The sequence below is a fragment of the Anolis carolinensis genome, chromosome 4 (genome assembly GCF_035594765.1).
Source record: "Anolis carolinensis isolate JA03-04 chromosome 4, rAnoCar3.1.pri, whole genome shotgun sequence".
Classification (NCBI taxonomy): domain Eukaryota; kingdom Metazoa; phylum Chordata; class Lepidosauria; order Squamata; family Dactyloidae; genus Anolis; species Anolis carolinensis.
Genome location: NC_085844.1, coordinates 43861434 through 43879361, shown reverse-complemented (window position 1 = coordinate 43879361; position 17928 = coordinate 43861434). Strand labels below are relative to the sequence as shown.

The 17928-nt window shown below is 36.6% G+C and overlaps 1 protein-coding gene across 2 annotated transcripts in view; it reads left to right on the top strand.

Moving 5' to 3' along the window:
• Positions 1–17928, top strand: part of nkain3 (sodium/potassium transporting ATPase interacting 3) — a 269522-nt gene that overhangs the window by 180360 nt on the left and 71234 nt on the right. For both annotated transcript variants that reach the window (XR_010005979.1, XM_008108514.3), the window contains exon 4: positions 14701–14898. Coding sequence is in view for 1 of the 2 variants with exons in the window: in XM_008108514.3 (XP_008106721.1) it covers positions 14701–14898 (198 nt within the window). In the remaining variant the exon portion in view is untranslated. The remainder of the gene's footprint in view (positions 1–14700; positions 14899–17928) is intronic.

Below are 17928 nucleotides of genomic sequence, written 5' to 3'. Positions count from 1 at the left end.
CCTGTGCCATCATTCCTGTATGTGTGAGGACAATTAGATTTCCTCCTGCCCTCTCCAAAGCTACTGCCATGAGATTTCTTTCTCTGCTTAGGGATCCCAGAAGCACAGAAGTTCCCCAAGACTGCAGCCAGTATACTGAAACCTAGCATGTTTACCCACAAAGATAAATCATACTGATTTTCTCCAGATGATATGGGTCACTGACTTGTTGTGGTGATTGTAATGTGCCTTCAAATGATTCCAGCTTCTGGTGACCTTCCTATAGGATATTATTGGCAAGATTTAATCAAAGATGGTTTGTCATTATCTTCATTTAAGGTTGAGTGCGTGTGACTTGCTCAAGGTCACCCAGTGGGCATTTGTGGCTATATGGATCAAACCCTATTTTCCTATAGTCCAGCACTCATGACACTACACCATGCTGGCTCATGCTGGAGTGCTTATAGTCTCCACTATTTTCTTTGCTTTTTGGCCTTTTACTAGTTTCACCTGATATCTCCCAGTCCTTCTGTCATTTTTACATGGTTTCCTTGTCCTTCAAAGCCATGATTTATTTATCTTGTCAGCAGCAAATTGAGAATACCGTTATAATGTATTAAAAAACCCCACAAAGTTAAGAACTTGGCATTATGCTAAATTTCCTTTGACCAGAATTTGCCACTTCAAGTGCCTTTGGTGTTGCTGTAAGAAGGTCCTCCATAGTGCATGTGGCAGGGCTCAGACTGCATTGTAGTAGGTGGTCTGTGGTTTGCTCTTCTCCACACTTGCATGTCATGGACTCAAGTTTGTAGCCCCATTTCATAAGGTTGACTCTGCATCTTGTGGTGCCAGAGTGCAGTCAGTTCAACACCTTCTAGTTGCCCAGTCTTTTGTGTTCCCAGGAGGGAGTTTCTCATCCGGTGTCATATCTGGTATCCGGTCATGAGAGAAGCCTCATAGAATCATAGAATAGTAGAGTTGGAAGAGACCTCATGGGCCACCTAGTCCAACCCCCCGCTAAGAAGCAGGAAATCGCATTCAAAGCACCCCTGACATATGGCCATCCAGCCTCTGCTTAAAAGCCTCCAAAGAAGGAGCCTCCACCACAGTCCGGGGGAGAGAGTTCCACTGCCGAACAGCTCTCACAGTGAGGAAGCTCTTCCTGATGTTCAGGTGGAATCTCCTTTCCTGTAGTTTGAAGCCATTGTTCCGTGTCCTAGTCTGCAGGGCAGCAAAAAACAAGCTTGCTCCCTCCTCCCTATGACTTCTCCTCACATATTTATACATGGCTATCATGTCTCCTCTCAGCCTTCTCTTTTGCAGGCTAAACATGCCCAGCTCTTTAAGCTGCTCCTCATAGGGCTTGTTTTCCAGACCCTTAATCATTTTAGTCGCCCTCCTCTGGACACTTTCCAGCTTGTCAACATCTCCCTTCAACTGCGGTGCCCAAAATTGGACACAGTATTCCAGGTGTGGTCTGACCAAGGCAGAGTAGAGGGGGAGCATGACTTCCCTGGATCTAGATGCTCTTCCCCTATTTATGTAGGCCAGAATCCCGTTGGCTTTTTTAGCAGCCGCATGACATTGTTGGCTCATGTTTAACTTGCTGTCCACGAGGCCTCCCTGCAGAATAGTAGCACATCTGGGCATCCCCTGGGCAATGTCTTTGTAGATGGCTGATTCTCTCATACCAGAAGCAACTTGCAGTATACAACCAAAGCCATGATTAAGCATAGTCTATTTATAATGTTCTGGGAAACATTATTGAAATATAGAAGTAAAAGTTATTGCTAGAAAAAAATAATCTGATTTAGCCAAACCTCCACCCACCCCAATCTTTAAGCTTATTGGATTTACATACTGGTTTGAGTGTTGGATTATGACCCTGGAAATCAGGGTTCAGTTCCCAGCTCTGCCATGGAAACCTAACAGGTTACCTTGGGTGAGTCATATATTCTCAGCCCCAGAAAACTCCACAATAGGTTCCCCTTACGATCACCATCACTCAGAAATTATTTGAAGGCACACAATAACACTGTATTTATGTATTATAAGACCTCATAATTACATCCATTCATGGGTTTACAAATCAAGAGTTTAAAATGTCTTATGATGCATAAATTGGAAATATAATTTCTACAAGTGATTGTTGTATTGTATTTTTCCTTTGCTCAAATCAGGCACCCACAGAATTGTGGAGATTAGGAGAGGAAAAATATTGCCATGGTTAATTCAGTTCCAATTCCATTACAGTGCTCTTCCCTGGTATATATTTTTCAATGTTTTATCTTGTACTAATTGCCTTAAAATATGGCTTTAAACAATTTCCCCAGGAGAAATGTATTTTGAAGCCTTATTTTTGGAACTGGAAAGACTTCTGTCATCTTTTTTGCAGTTAGGTCTTTAGCAAGGAGATGTCACAGAGAATAAAGAGATCATAGCTTTCACTGAACAAGGATTAAAAACTAGGAAATTACATTTCAGTTTTGTTTATTTCCATAGTGCAACTCCATTTATTGAAGTTCAGATTAACAAGAAAACAATTTGCACAAGATTGCATTGGTACAGTGCTACATGTTTAACAAATGATAGAACATTTTGGTTAATCTTCCAAGTACAAGACAAGGGCAAACTACTGTTTATCTGGTGTTTTGCAATACTGCTTCTAGAAAACTTCCATTTCTAATCTCAGTCCACAAATTAAGCAATTTGTTGGAAGAGTGGATTAAGAAATAATAATACAGTTTATTGGAGTTAAACTATTCATCAACTACTTTTATAAGCAAAGTTTTTTTCTTTCTTTCATTAGGTTCCAGCCTCAGGTTCATTCAATCAGCCACATTTAATAGACATGTGGCAGAGCACTAGCCATTTTTTGCCCATATCTATAATATTTACTACCAAACTTAACACACATGACAGTTGTCTTTACTGATGTCTGTAAATCTTTTTCTTATTTATTATTTAATAATTTATTAGCATTAATATACCAATCAAGGCAGTACAAAAAGAAAACAATAATCAAAACAACAAAAATATTTTAAAACAGTAAAGCAGCAATAAAGTTATTGAAACAACATGTCAGTCTCAACTTTCCTTCCTGCCTGTGTATATGTTGGTTTCTCCTTCCGCCCTCTCTCTGTCCTTATGGGTCTTTGTCACAGTGAGGGAGGCATAGAGTCTATATGGGTTTCTTCTTCTCCTTTTTCACCCTTTTGCCTCCTGACTCAGGTGTTCCACTTGCATTTCATACTCCTCCCTTCCCCAATACTTCATTTTGGTACTGGCATACAGTATCTGCCCATGAAGTCACTATCTATGAAGATTTATTTCTCCTTGAATTCTCTGCATAGGTCGACTGCTGAAAAAAAAACCCAAAGAACTATTTTAAAATATATTTTTTAGGATTTGCTATCATTAAATGTTTGTTTTGTACACCTATTTTATATACCTGGAGTCTCAGGCGAAAAGGAATCATGATTCAAGAAAGTTTAAACCCTGCTCTAGAGGATTTCCTTCCTGTATATCATAATATTCATGCATTGAAGTGGACATAGCCAAGCCTGAAGCCATGTAGGAATTAAAAGATTAAAACAATACCCTGAAGTGAAACCACCTGGCAATTAGTTGAACACTTTCAGTATGATCCATGTTTCAGCACAATATTTTGCACCAAATTATTCCCTCTATTATAATTATTTTAGCATTATCATCCATTTTAACTGCCAGGGATGAATCTGTGGTATCTTAGGACTGGTAGTTTGGTGAGGCACTAGTAATCTTTCGTTGATAATTCAACCCTAACCCTAACCCTTGCTTATTCTGTTATTTGCACATGGCATTGAATGTTTGCCATTTTATTTTATTTTATTTTATTTTTTGGAAGCTGCCCTGAGTGCCCTAGGGGAGAGAGGGTGGGTTAAAAATAAAGTTTATTATTATTATTATTTGGACACTGCCGAATTACCATGCCTGCAGTAAATTGAAGAAGTTTAGAAATGATATGACTAAGTCTTGGCTGCCCTGTAGATTCAGGGGAGATTGCTGATATAGTAAAGGTAAATTATCCAAATGTATACTGTATCCCATAACTGCTTGGTAATCCAAAGGCTGCTTGAAGCCAGGTAACACATCCAGATTAAAATCTGATCTTTCAGTAGAAGCAACATGCCTTGAAAAAGAACTGAAATACCAGTCTCAAAGCCAGATGGACAAATGATTCCTCCATCTTGTCAGGATTCATTTCAGTTTGTTCATCATCAATCCATTCCATTATAGAACTCAGACAACTTTGTGTATTTGGTGTTTATTAGGTCATAAGGGTAAATAGAACAGAGTGTTAAAAGTATATTGATGGCAGCTTACTTCCAAAATGTGGATGGTCTTTCCAAGCAGCTTCATGTAGAATACAAAAGGGACACCACAAACTAAAGATGGTGTTGCTGAACAGTGGTTCCCAAAGCACCAATCTTATAGGCATGATCTGATAGGAGAGACTGACACTATTGCAGTATAAGTGCTCCTAATGCCAAGCCCTATCTGAATAAAGATGACACGTTGCATAATATTGAAGGCTGTCAAGAGGTTCAGGAGAACTAATGGGCACAATGCTTCTCTTCTGCTACTGGAGTAATGTAGAAATATATTTTGAAAGTATTTATGAATATGAATGTCTTTAACTGTATTTAAAATAACTACACAATGTAGTACTTAATGGTGGTGTTGTTTCTAAAAGTTTTGATCAGAAATGTAAATTTCAAAGATAATACTATCCATCACATTTTGTTTCTTCAGTTTAACAATGCAGGCCCTTAGTAATTACAGTGTACTAATGAAAGAAATGATACCTTTACAAGTAGATAATTGCATCTTACTCTATAACTTCTGTAAAGCAACATTATCATAAAAATTGCAGGTTAGATAGCAAATTAATTACTATAGACATGGAGCTTGCGGAAAAAGAGGGAACAAAGAGATACTGTACACCAAAACTGGAATCAAAGTAGTCGACAGCTTCATTTAATGAGCATACTAGATGAAAGCTGTATGGAACTATTTCAAGCTCTGAATCTTGTTCTTGCCATTCTGCTGAGCTATTGAGAGCAATTAATCCTGTAACAATTTATAATTCTAAAGCTATAACTCATGCCCATTCTTCTAAATTGGTATGTGTTTCTTATTCACTAATGCTCAAGCACTGACTACTGAACCCAAAAGACAAGACTGTATCTCCAGTCAGCACTGCAGATGGCAAGGAAACTGACAGAGGAGCGCTTTGCTTTTACTTAGCTGTACAGCCATATTTTAGCAGAAGAGTGAAAGCAGTATCTCTGAAGATTTAGGCTGACCTTATATATAATAGCCTGGAATAATTTTATGCAGAAGTGAAAGACAGGGGTTAGACCTGCTTCATTATAATTCAAACTACATCCAGAGTTATAGAACCCAAAGGATCTTTTCAGTCAGATGAATGTAGTGCGAGATATTGGTTAAAAGACATTAAGTCATTCCAAAAGTATAGCTGCCTCTAAGCTACTGACTACTTTATGAGGGCAAATTACTTTAAAGTAATTGCATGCAGTCTTTTGAACTATAGAAATCTTCTTATCAGCCACCCTATAACAATTGATAAGTAAGTAATGATTATACTTGGCTGATCTATTTCTCTATTAGTTAAGCAATTTTAATGTTCAAAAGTTTATGATGACTTACCCAGCATTCTAGCCAAGACTCCCCTCTGCAATGCTGAATTAACAAAATGAATGTTCCTCAGAAAGCCAACCGTGCATTGTATAAAACCTCCAAAAACCAACATTTCCTGCAAAATATCAACAGCCAGGGATTATCCAGATTCATTTGTGTAATCTTCCAAGTATTTCAGTTCACAAAATTGGCTTCAGAAGTTGGCTTCAGTCTAATATTGATGATGACACTGAGGAAGTGTTTTATGTTTCATACAGTTTGGGCTTCATAAACAACAAGCTGATCTCTGTGCTTACAAAGTGAACAGAGTGCTAGACTATATAAATGCCTTTGGTCTGATCTCCCATGACTCTTATTACAGCAACTATAGTCCCTTCCAGAATGAGATGGCCACGAGCACAATGTTCTTTGCATGAATAGAATGACACTGTTAAATATTGGCCTATGCTTTTATGATGAATTATTAAATCAAGTTATCTGCAAGACATAAGAAGAGTCCGTATTAATTACATCAAAGCCATGTCCAATATCCTGTGTTCCATGGTCCAAGATGCACAAACAGGACATGAGAGTAGCAACACCCGCTCTCATTTACAGCAACTTGCATTCAGAGGCATACTGTGTTTCTGATCTTGAAGGAAGCATGTATCAAAGTAACCATTGGTAGCTTTATCCTCCATGCATCTGTTGTTTAATACAGCCATGCAGTCTGCAGACCACTGGCCCAATACATTTCACTATGAAGTGAACCTAATGTATGTTGTATTCTTACTGTTTTATTTGTCTGGACAGTGCTACTCCTTTCCTTCTTTTCAGTGATACTGTTTTCCTGCATTTTGGTTGTATCTTCATTGCATTTTAAAATAATCTTATCTTCAGCTGCCTTCTCAATTTTTGGGATGTTTTCAATGTTTTCAATCAATAATAAAATCCCTTACAAAGAAACAGTAAGATTAGAAATGTGCTGGTGCATTTATGTAAGAGGCAATGATTGTGATTGTTCTTGGCATCTGGTAATTTAATCCATATACTCTAGCTGTTATGAGAAATGTTGGACAAAATCAAATAAATACATGGGTAATGGACTGCATACAACTTAACAATTTGAAGAGTAATCCTGTCAAGGCAAAGGCGTGTGTGATCTATAGAAGAGGACATATCCATGGGAAATATGTGGGAAATTACCTCTATTTGTTGAACAAGTGCTAACATTCAGTCCTTCAAGTGTTAACTGTGTCTTAGAAATAACAGTAGTAATAAAGTTTAGTAATTTTCTGTGACCTAAAGTGCCCTCATATTTTATCCATCTACCTTAACCTTTTTGAAATGTAAATTGATGTGCTCAGGGATTTTTCTGCCTGCTCTCTTCCCCTTCACATTCCCCCATTTCTACTTAAAGTAAAAGTGTCTTAGCACCCTTAGAGAGCCTTCTTCTCTTTCGTGGAATTTTCAGTTAGAGGTCCTTAATGTAATCTTAAGTCAAAATGACTTGAAGGCACACCACCACAACAAATGGTTTTCACAAAGTCACTTAATAAAGGTGTTTTCGCCTACATGAAAATATTTGATTACTACAATAATCAATAGAAACTTTCTCATCTTTTCCAAAATCACTGTTTTTGAAGGGATGGAAGAAAGGTTCATGTTCACAAATCAGTGCTTAGAGAGAACCCTTGTGGTCTTCTGTAACAGTAGACATGTTTTCCAAGCACCTTGGTTTCTATTTGATTTTAGATATGTCAGGTAAATAATAGTTAGAAAAAGGATCACAAGCACCCCTAACTTTTCACTACTCATTAACACTCAGTGTTAAGGTGGTCTAACATTTTAAACCAGCTGATTATTTTTGTGACAAGATGAACTGGAGATAGTAAAGTTTCTTCAGTCTTCACTAGATAGTGATACAGATTTAGTGTGCCAATTTTATTCAAGAAAAAATAAAATAAAACACATTAAAATACACAATATCTTCCACTACAAGAGACCATTAAAAACAAAAGACAAAATAAAGCACACACAAAAACTAACAAGTAAAGATATCTACAAATTCCCCACTCTCTAGCTGATTCTTTATTAATCCACTCCTTAGTGGCATAGATTAAATAAATTCTAATTTCTCTTTGCAGGCCACTGTAACAAACACATTAATTTGATATTTAATAAATTATAAGAATTCTTTCCCAAACATCTGCCAACAGGCTTACTTTTCATTCTTTAACTTTCTTATTCTTTAGTCAAGTTAATGCATTTCTGCTAAGCATTTTGGCACAAGGCCAATGCTGGTTGGTGTCCATCTGGATTAGTAGGGAAAGGTGACAAAAGGAAGGTGAAACTAATTTATTTTGTCTTAGAATCAAGGAGAGAGAACTTCAGAAGTAGACATTTGTTTTTTTTTTAAATGAACACACATGCCATTAGGTAATTAAACCTATTGGGAGTCTAAAATAAATAATCAGTACAGCTTTCAAGAAGAAAGCTTACTTAAGGTTCTTTCCCATAACACAGCAATAGTGTAGTATTTTGATTCTGCTGTGACTGTCATGGTTCAGTCCTGTGGTATCCTAGGTTTGAGTGTTGGACAATGACTCTGGAGAAGAGGATTCAAATCCCCACTCAGCCATGGCAACTCACTTTCTCTTAGGGGCTCTTCAACACTGCCATATAACATCCAGATTATCTGCTTTGAATTGGATTATATGACAGTGTAGACTCATCAAATCCATTTCAGTGTAGAAGGGGCCTTAGCCTCAGAAGAAGGCATTAATGTCAAGAAAAACTTGTGAAAGGGATTACATAAATCAAAGCCAATTTGAAGGCCAACAACAACAACAACAACAATAACAGAAATAACAACAGGAAGAATAATTAAAATTTTCAGCCAGTGATCTCTTTAAACAAAAGCCCCAACATTCCACACAATGCAGCTCTGACAACTAAACATAATAACATAACAACAACAACAATTAAGTAATGGGCCTTTAGATTTTCTGGGATAGTTTTATTGACCTGCTTGCTTAGCTAGTCAAAGACAAATGAACTTTTCTGTGCTATCAAGGTGTACATCCCAGGAAAGGATAGATTAAAAAATAATATTCAAACTGGTCAGTCACAATAGCTCTCTATTTTCTGATCATTCAGATGATTTTTGTGGATCTGAGTAAGCCTAGAACAGGCATAGAAATGCAAATAGCAGTCAGTACCCTTCTGAAGCTTCGATACGGTGTGTCAAAAGGAGGAGGATAAGGTTGGTTCTTTTAGAATAATTATCTGTCCAATAGAGCCAGTGTTGTTTTTTTTTATGGTTGTTTCTAAAGAGATTCCATCTGAATATTAGGAAGCACTTCCTGACCGTGAGAACTGTTCAGCAGTGGAACTCTCTGCTTTGGAGTGTGGTGGAAATGCCTTCGTTGGAGGCTTTTAAACAAAGGCCGGATGGCCATCGGTCAGGGATGCTTTGATTGTGCTTTTCCTGCATAGCAGGGGGTTGGACTGGATAGCTCATGTGGCCTCTTCCTTCTCTGATTCTGTGATTCTAGATGTGATACTATGGGCGATAACAAGAGAGAGGCTGTGACACCCCTCATTATAAGCAGACAACTCAGGGGACATTTCCTCCCATTCTGTTTTTCAAAATTACTCATCTGTCTTCCCAGAAGTATACATAAAACCCTTTGGTGACAATGATTTATAGAGACAATGTTCCTCATTGGAAATACTTGTTTCAGAAGTCTGAATCATTGTTACTTCAGCCAATATAAATTCTGGGAAGCTTTCCAGGTCTTCTGTTGGGTGTATCAGTGTATCTATTTCTAAGAACAAGTATCTTTCTTTTTTGAAAAGAAAAATACAAAGGGTCTTTATTAAAAATGGTAACAGAGGTTTATATCTAAATCTAGCCAATGCATTTCATGATGCCACTTTGCAATTGAAACATTTTTAGCATAGCTATTGCCAAAACAGTAGGTATTAGTGATAGTGGTAAAATTCAAAGTGCAGACACAATCACACATATACACACACACCAAAAAGAATTTAAAAGTGTTCTACTTCTGAATCATCACACCACTTCTTCTTTACTGATTTCTTTTTTACCGGGGCCAGATCTTTTATTATGTTAATGGGTCATAATTGTCATTTAAAGTCTGAGTTACCCCAAAGTTTGCTGTATCACCACAAAGAAAAGTTCCCAACAATACAACCATTTAGAAAAAAATATTTTGCCTAGGTGTAAAGAAGGTTGCAGGTATGCTTAGAGATAACAAAGAAGCTTTAGCAAGATGACAGATCACCTTATAATAATGATTCCCAATAAAGCAAATATTTGATACTGACTCACACTCTTGACTATTTAAATTTGGTGTGAGTCTATTTTGGCAAGGTAGATGTCCTTTAATATCAAGAATTGTGTCATGTGTAGGGGAAAGGTGTAATAAATGTATGTTGCTACTGAGTTGCCAGTGCTTTTTTGCCATCTACCTTTTACAAATTAGTATGCCAAAAAGAACAATTGTGTCATGGTTGTGTGCCTTCAAGTTGTTTACCACTTATGGCAACCCTAAGGCAACCCTATCATTTAAGCATGTAGTGAAGAGTAATAAGCCTTAAAATATTTAGAAAACAATAATGATCATTATTTCTTTATCATATGACAAATGTGTGCTGATACTGCTACTATCTATTTTACCTGAACAGTATTGATAAAAACAAATGATCTCTAAGCCTTTTCTCCTCTAAATCAGAATCCTGGATTATTATCCAAGATGGCTTGGACTTCTGAGAACATTTTATAAGGAAAGGCTTCTCCATAATACTATTCAGGTGAAATATATACTAGGAGTATCTGTGCATCTGGCACAGCATTGTCATACGATAAAAGAATCATGTACATTATTATTTTCTAACTATATTCATGACTATTACTCCTCATTTTATGTTTAATTAAGTTGTCAAGATTGTTTTAAATTACTCATAAAGATATATTTAGACTTATGTATTTTTGTTTACATTGATAGGTATTCAAATTGTGTGTATTGTGTCTTCTTATCCTATTTGAAATGCAACTGTCACCTCAAACTGGTCATGAAAGGGTTCCCTATTTGACAATTCAATAAGATGTATTTCCATGTAAACCTTTGCCTTCTGTGGAACTTGCTTCCAAATTAAATGTGCTTATGAATGCAACCTTAATATGATTTTTATTTCCCCTGATGACTTTCAGATTAACTCCTCATTAGTTGTGAATAGATTACTGGCAAATTATTAGGCTTCTTTGTGGTTTCTTAGATTTTTTTTATGGGTTTGAAATGCTGGCCACCTGTATATTAAAATTCATCAGGAAGAATAGTTAGTCATGGTGATTCCTTCCAATACATTTCAATTGAAATCTTAAAAGCTGGAACTATTTCTTAATTAGATACTGTACAATATGAATGTAGAAAAATGCCTTTGACACAGTAACGGGGATATTCTAGTGCTTATGATCATCATAAGAAGCTTTGTTAAGTTTAATGAGGGAAGGAACCACTAGAAATTCAAATGGATGAACTGAGAAAAAAACGTATTTCAAAAGAGATGCAAGCCACGTGCATTTCAGTGGTAAAGATGTGAGGAATAGGGTTGTTGTGTGTTTTCTTGGCTATATGGTCATGTTCCAGAAGTATTACCTCTGAGGATGCCTGCCATAGATGTGGGTGAAACATCAGGAGAGAATACTTCTGGAAAATGGCCATTCAGCCCGGAAAACACAAAACAACCATGTGATTCTGGCCATGAAAGCCTTCAACAACACATGCAAGGAATATTTCATATTTTTAAAAAGTGTGTTGCATCCCACATCTGGAGCCACCTATGACCACAGTACCACAGAAGAGTCCAAATATAAGCAAACAGTTTATTATAAAAACACATAAAATATATGAAAAAGAAGTAATAAAGAAAGAAAGGGAATAATCCAAAACAGGTTTAGTAGTAAGTGATATCTACACAGGAATTCCAATGTCTCTACACAGGAATTCCAAAGTCCAAAGATCACACAATCCAAGAATAGCAAAAAATCACAAATGCAGCATAAATCCATAAGCAACAAGAATACAAAAAAACTTTCAAAATACTTAAATCCAAAAATAGGGCTTGACTTGACACAAGAACTCAGGCCTAGGTTCTCTCTCGAACACCAACCTTTCTTTAACCAAATTTAGGGCAAACAACTGTTAATACGCAGGCATGATGCTTCCCTTGGACCTTCTCACGTAACCATATTGATCTACAGAGCTGGCTCTCTGCCCTAATCTGAAAACAAAGATCCTTGCTCAGCTCCATACCTCCAAGTGTTTTCTCATGAGAACTTTCTGTTAATTCATCTTCACTCGACCTCTTATCTAAGAATGTTGCTTCTGACTCCTGTGACGGGGCTCAACACTGTCTGAGGCAACTACATTCTCTTGGTATCCATCACTATCTGAAGCAATTTCATTCCCTTGGCCTGTATCACTTTGAATCCCAGGAAAGCCCGTAATCCCTTCTGAAACCAAGTCATCAGTGAACCCATCTGCCCCTGGCTGTTGTGACTGCTGAGCTGTTGTGACTGCTGAGCTGAGATACACAGAGTGTATCTTTAAAGTTGAGGGATCTTGATGAGAATCAACTAATGAGAATCTTCAGTATTCAGGATTTAGCATGTGCAGAATTTACACATCATTGTTTTGGCAAACAAAACAGCATTTTCTGCATAAGACAAGCTTACACTAAACAGGATTGTGATAAACAGTCACCCATGAATTTTGCCAAAATAATTATAAGGTTTCAAATATCATAGTCTTTAAAAACTGGACAGTTTTAAAAAACTTTTGCTGTGAGAAGAAAATTTCTGCTGTTACCTGTTGCTTCCTTCAGGAAGAAAATTAGTGAAGAATCCCTAGCAGTGGTCAATGTTTCTTGTGGACATGAATATTTTGGATTGCACATGCTTCTTGTTTCAGTGACAATTCATTCTTCTTATTGTGACATAAAGATGTAAAGGCCCAAGTCCCTACATATAGAAAAACAGGATACAAAATAATTAAATAAATTAACAATTGAATAATTCAGAAAACCCAGTTTTCCCCACTAAATCCTCCTCCCAACAGAAAATGAAAAAACGCATAGTGAAATATTGTCCTTTTGAGTTAGAAATAAAATATGTAAGACAAGAAGGCTATATATTAATCCTCATACGGTATTATTTCCAAACATTATGAAGCAGGTAGATTTTAGCATTAGTCTATGAAAACAGTATCTCACATTCTCATTCCTAGTTTTCATTTTATGTATTTCTTTCATTCTTATTATTATTTCTATTTCTATTTTATTAGGGCTTTCCCCCTACTTTTCTCATAAACGGGCAAAAAAAGTTTTTTTCAGACTGCAGGTATTCCATTCAGTTCGAAGCCTTGTAGCTCAATTTGTAGAACAATTGGATTTAGTTTTTGAATGAACTCTAATTTGATTTGTTTATGCCATGTGAAGTCACAGTGGTCCGCCCCCCACCTCACAAATCTGGAGGGGAAGTTTTTTCCCTCATAGGGTCAACTTTCTATAATTTTTGCATTTCTACTCAATCATGGCCTGGTGATATTTTGTTTTCATTTTTGTGTTGCAGTTTGGTCCATGCTGGTATAGATTCTCAGTAACTGTTTGGAGTTGTTAAGATTAGTTTGATAGCCACCTCCTTGATGCTAATGACACCATGAGAGAAGGGATGTATGCTACATGGCTAATGGCACTAACATACTCTATTAAGTGATGAGAAACTAATGAGTCAATCTATCATTCTAATGAGGCCAGCTGAGCTGAACACTTTGCAACTGAAGACGTCTTTTCAATGAGCTTTGTTCCAGCTGATAGTTGTCATCATCATTGCATTATATCATTTAGACAACATCTGTGGCACATGGGACTCTCTACAAAATCTGTGGAATGCCATCTCATAAGGTGAAGGTGAAACGCTAGGGAGAGGGCACATGGATGTTTAAAACATTTGATGAATAGAACAGGTGGCAAAGAAGGAGAAATGATCATGGATGAGGAGCAAGGTGATTAAGGAAACTCTGGAAAAATAAGGTGAGAACTGAAGAAAAGGGGGAAGTTTGTCAGTTTGCATTCAAGACCGTAGCTTCAATTTTGATTGAAGCTTAATATGCAAATGAACTATTCTGTCTTCTCTTAACATCTGAGCTCATCCTATACCTCCCACCTCGTCAGAATTTTTCAACCATAACCATTGTACAATGTTACAAATGTATTGAGATTAATTCCCGTCATAATTATCTTTAAATCATTGCTTGAAGGGAACCAGAGTTGTGTAGTGGTTTGAGCGTTGAGCTATTATTTGAACCCCTACTCTGTTATTAAAACCCATTAGACAAGTTATACTGTCACAACCTCAGAAAAAGGCAAATCTTCCCCTGAAAATATCCTGTGAAGAAAACCTCAACATGTCAGAAACACCTTGAAGGCACACAATTACAATACTGTTTGAAATCTGATTTGTAAATCTTTCTTAACATAAACGATGGCTGGCATTAAGTGCGGTGGAAATATGCCTTATAGCATTTAGTGCTGCAAAGAATAAGTAAGGGTTGATATGTACTTCTGCCATACTCTCAATTTCTTATGAGGGATCATAATATACTCGTATTAGTCTGATCTGGTCATTATGTTCATTAAAATTTATCAGAGTGGAAGGGCCCTCTCCAATTTTGGGGAAAATACCAATTTTAACAGAATTATTCAATTAGAAATACAAAAAACAGAGGAAGATGCTCTAAGGATAAAATAATTGTTAGACTTATATGTAACTTGGATGACAATACCAAAAATTATTCATGTTGATAGCCTTGCTTTGTAGCCAAATTTCATGCTTTGCCAACATAGTGGTATATCATTTGGAATAACATTTTTGTACCACTTTTTAATATTTAAGTAGGTTAATTAAATGGAGCTGAAATGTAACAAAGCCTGTTGTCCCCCACTCCTCTCCAGGAAACAGATCTCATGACCTTTAACATCTCAATGCATCGATCCTGGTGGCGAGAACATGGACCAGGCTGCATACGAAGAGTGGTGCGTCCTTCAGCTCCTGGGATCTTAGAGGATTTTTCCTATGTCTCTGTGACAGGCTGCATCATGGACTTCCAGTACCTAGAGGTCATTCACAGTGCCATCCAAATACTACTCTCTGTAAGTACCTACCTGCTGATTAAGCAAGTCCTATGTTGCTTTGTTTGATGTAGGCATTATCCATACCAATTTTGTTGAGTTCCTTTTAGCCTTTAGTCTACATTTATTTTAATTCAACATATAAAATAAATAAAACATGCTTAGAATTTGTCACAGTTGAAATGTATATAAAAGTATTTTATATAAATAGTTTTGATACTGTAAGTATTATAAACAATTATGCCAATATTTCAACAATGTGTCTACAAATTCTATGTACCTTGTTGTTGCTTTCCTTTTGTGGTACCATATATTCAGGTTGGTTATACAAAGAAATGATTGTCTGTGCATGAAATGTACATGTGCACAACTGCTTAATTCCTTATCCATTCCTGCAAAGTGACATGGTATCATCCATCTACTGAAGTTCAGATATAGTTGTTTCTCATATATATCCATCACCCTTTGACACATCGGCATTAGTTTCATTAAAAACTGTAGGCAGCTGTTCCAAGACTAAACCTTTAATTAAGAATAGAAAAGAAGATTATTTTAACAGCTGTAGCAAATTCTTCTCTGGAAGATCTGTCAGGACCCTGGCTGCAGAGCACCAATAACCTTACACAGAGGCCAGTCTCTATCTAATATCTTTATTAAAGAAATATATAAAATCAATAAAAACAAGTGAAGAATATAGTTCAGAAGCAGACCTTTCAGATGAGGTCAAATATAGTCCAGGAATGTATTGTCCAATATAAGATATTAGAGTTCAAAGTTTTAATCCACTTGACCGAAACACACACTTTGCCAAGCAATAGTGTGGGGAAATAACAGAGTCTTTAAAGTCCAATGAAGCTTGACAACAAGGCTGGAAATAAACTTGATTATTGACTAGATCCGTGACTGGAGGCAAGACGAACATGAAGCATGAACAGAGTCCGTGGTAAAACCGTGAGACAAGGCAAGGCTTGAAGCTTGATCCGGGAAGCAAGGAACTGGGATTACGAAGTCCACACACGATCTCTCTCCTCAAGCTGATCAATTGACTCCGCAAAGAATCCCTCGCGCCAAACACTTATATTGGGTCTCGTTTTCCCGCCAACAGAACTCTTTCCCTAGAGAACGAGAAGCGAAACCCAACACTGTCCAGATGCATGACTCCTTAGAATTTCCCAAGGGAAGCAGACCTAATCAGCCATTTGTTTGGCAGCGATTCTCAGGCTTCTCCGATTAGCCTCCCTGACTCCCCTATCTTTAGAAAAATTTTCCCTCCTGGAAAACGGGGGGGAGTTCTGCCCAAGGCCTGTTTGGCTGAATTCTTGAGGGCAAACATCAACATCCTGCAGGTGAAGAGACTCCGGCTCTTGCTGAACTGGCGAAAACCCCATGTTTTCCTCTTCGTCTGCCACAATAGTACTAGGAACAGGACTACAAGGCCCATGAGTCATCACAAGATCTGACATAGTTTACATAGTGAAACTTTGTATTTGTGAAAATGACAACAAAATGAAGTTTGAAGATAATTATGAGTTTGTAGTGGTATTTTTAAAAACTAAGAGTTAGAATATAGGAGATCTGAGATTTTACATCTTATAGGGTGCTACCATTTTTATGACACCAGTTGTCAAACATGAAAGGTTAAATGTATAGAATGAATCTTAATAGTAGTCCTAATTGGAACCTCAGCTCTTCAGTGGTTAGGCAACAGTGATTCTTTTAAATTTTAGTGTGTGTGTGTGTGTGTGTGTGTGTGTGTGTGTGTGTATATATATATATATATATATATATATATATATATCAGAGTATAATTAGATTTCTTGGAGATGAGGCACAGCTCTAAAAATGAAATATCATTATGTTCCATTTGCACTTTATACACATAGCTTGGAGGTATTTTTATATGATTATTTAAATTTTGTGTATGAAACGAAGTTTGTACAAAGGAAAGGCTATCTGACCACTGTGTCAACAGATGTTGTATTTGGTTCCTTATATCTTCATATTTTCTTGGGTATTCAACATGGGTTGATTTCTATTTGTGGTAAATTAATACTTGAATCATGAATACATTATTTTTCTCTTGGTAATACTTAAGACTGCTTAATTGTAAACAAATTATTTTATACATTAAGTAATTGTTAATGGTGAGATCATGTAAGGTACTATAACTTACAAATGTTAACATGATTGGAAACAAATGTTTCATCCATGCATGCAAATGCTCGCGCACACACAATGTTTTGCGTATAGCTTAATTCCAAATGGGTACTGTAAATAATGTAGTTAGAATGTAATGTATCTTTATGAAGCTGAAGTAAAAAAGCATGTCATTTCACAATGTTGCAAAATGCCATTAGTATAATAAATACAAATGGCTAACTTTCTTCCATATATCTTTAAAATAAAACAAAGTGTGATGATTTTTGAGGTTTACTTTATCAGCAATGTATTGCTTTTTTCTGAAAATAATTATATGTGCTATTTGCTTTTGCTATTATTGACTCCCCCCCCCCCCTTGTCAACTAATGCCATGCTACCAGTCTTGGAATTCTTCAACCTGGTTCAGAGATTGTAGCTACTGCAGAATGTGACATCTAGGGTACTGATTATGGATTTCCATGGGGCGTATAGTGAAGAAAACTCTGCATGAAATAGCTGCCAAGAAGTTACTCTTATTTTATAGGCCCCTAAATAGCTCTTTGCTTGAAGTATCACTACTTTTTATATAGACCAACATCATTTATGTGCTGGTTAAAGAACTCCACTATGGAAATCTGTTTTGTTGCCACTCAAAAGAAAGATATATCCATTGTTACCATGCAACATCCCAATGCAGAGTGGTTCTGCCACCAATTAATGACTTACTTGTTTTCCCAGGTAGTTTCAGCATCAGTAATTTCTGTGCTTCTTGTAATATAGTTTTACCACTGCTTATGTGTATTTATCTTACCTAAGGGCTTCCAACAAAATAATGTAACAAGATAAACCACTTAGGAATGTTTGAACAAAATAGCCATTCAGAAATGTTTTAATAAATAAACGAGGACTAGT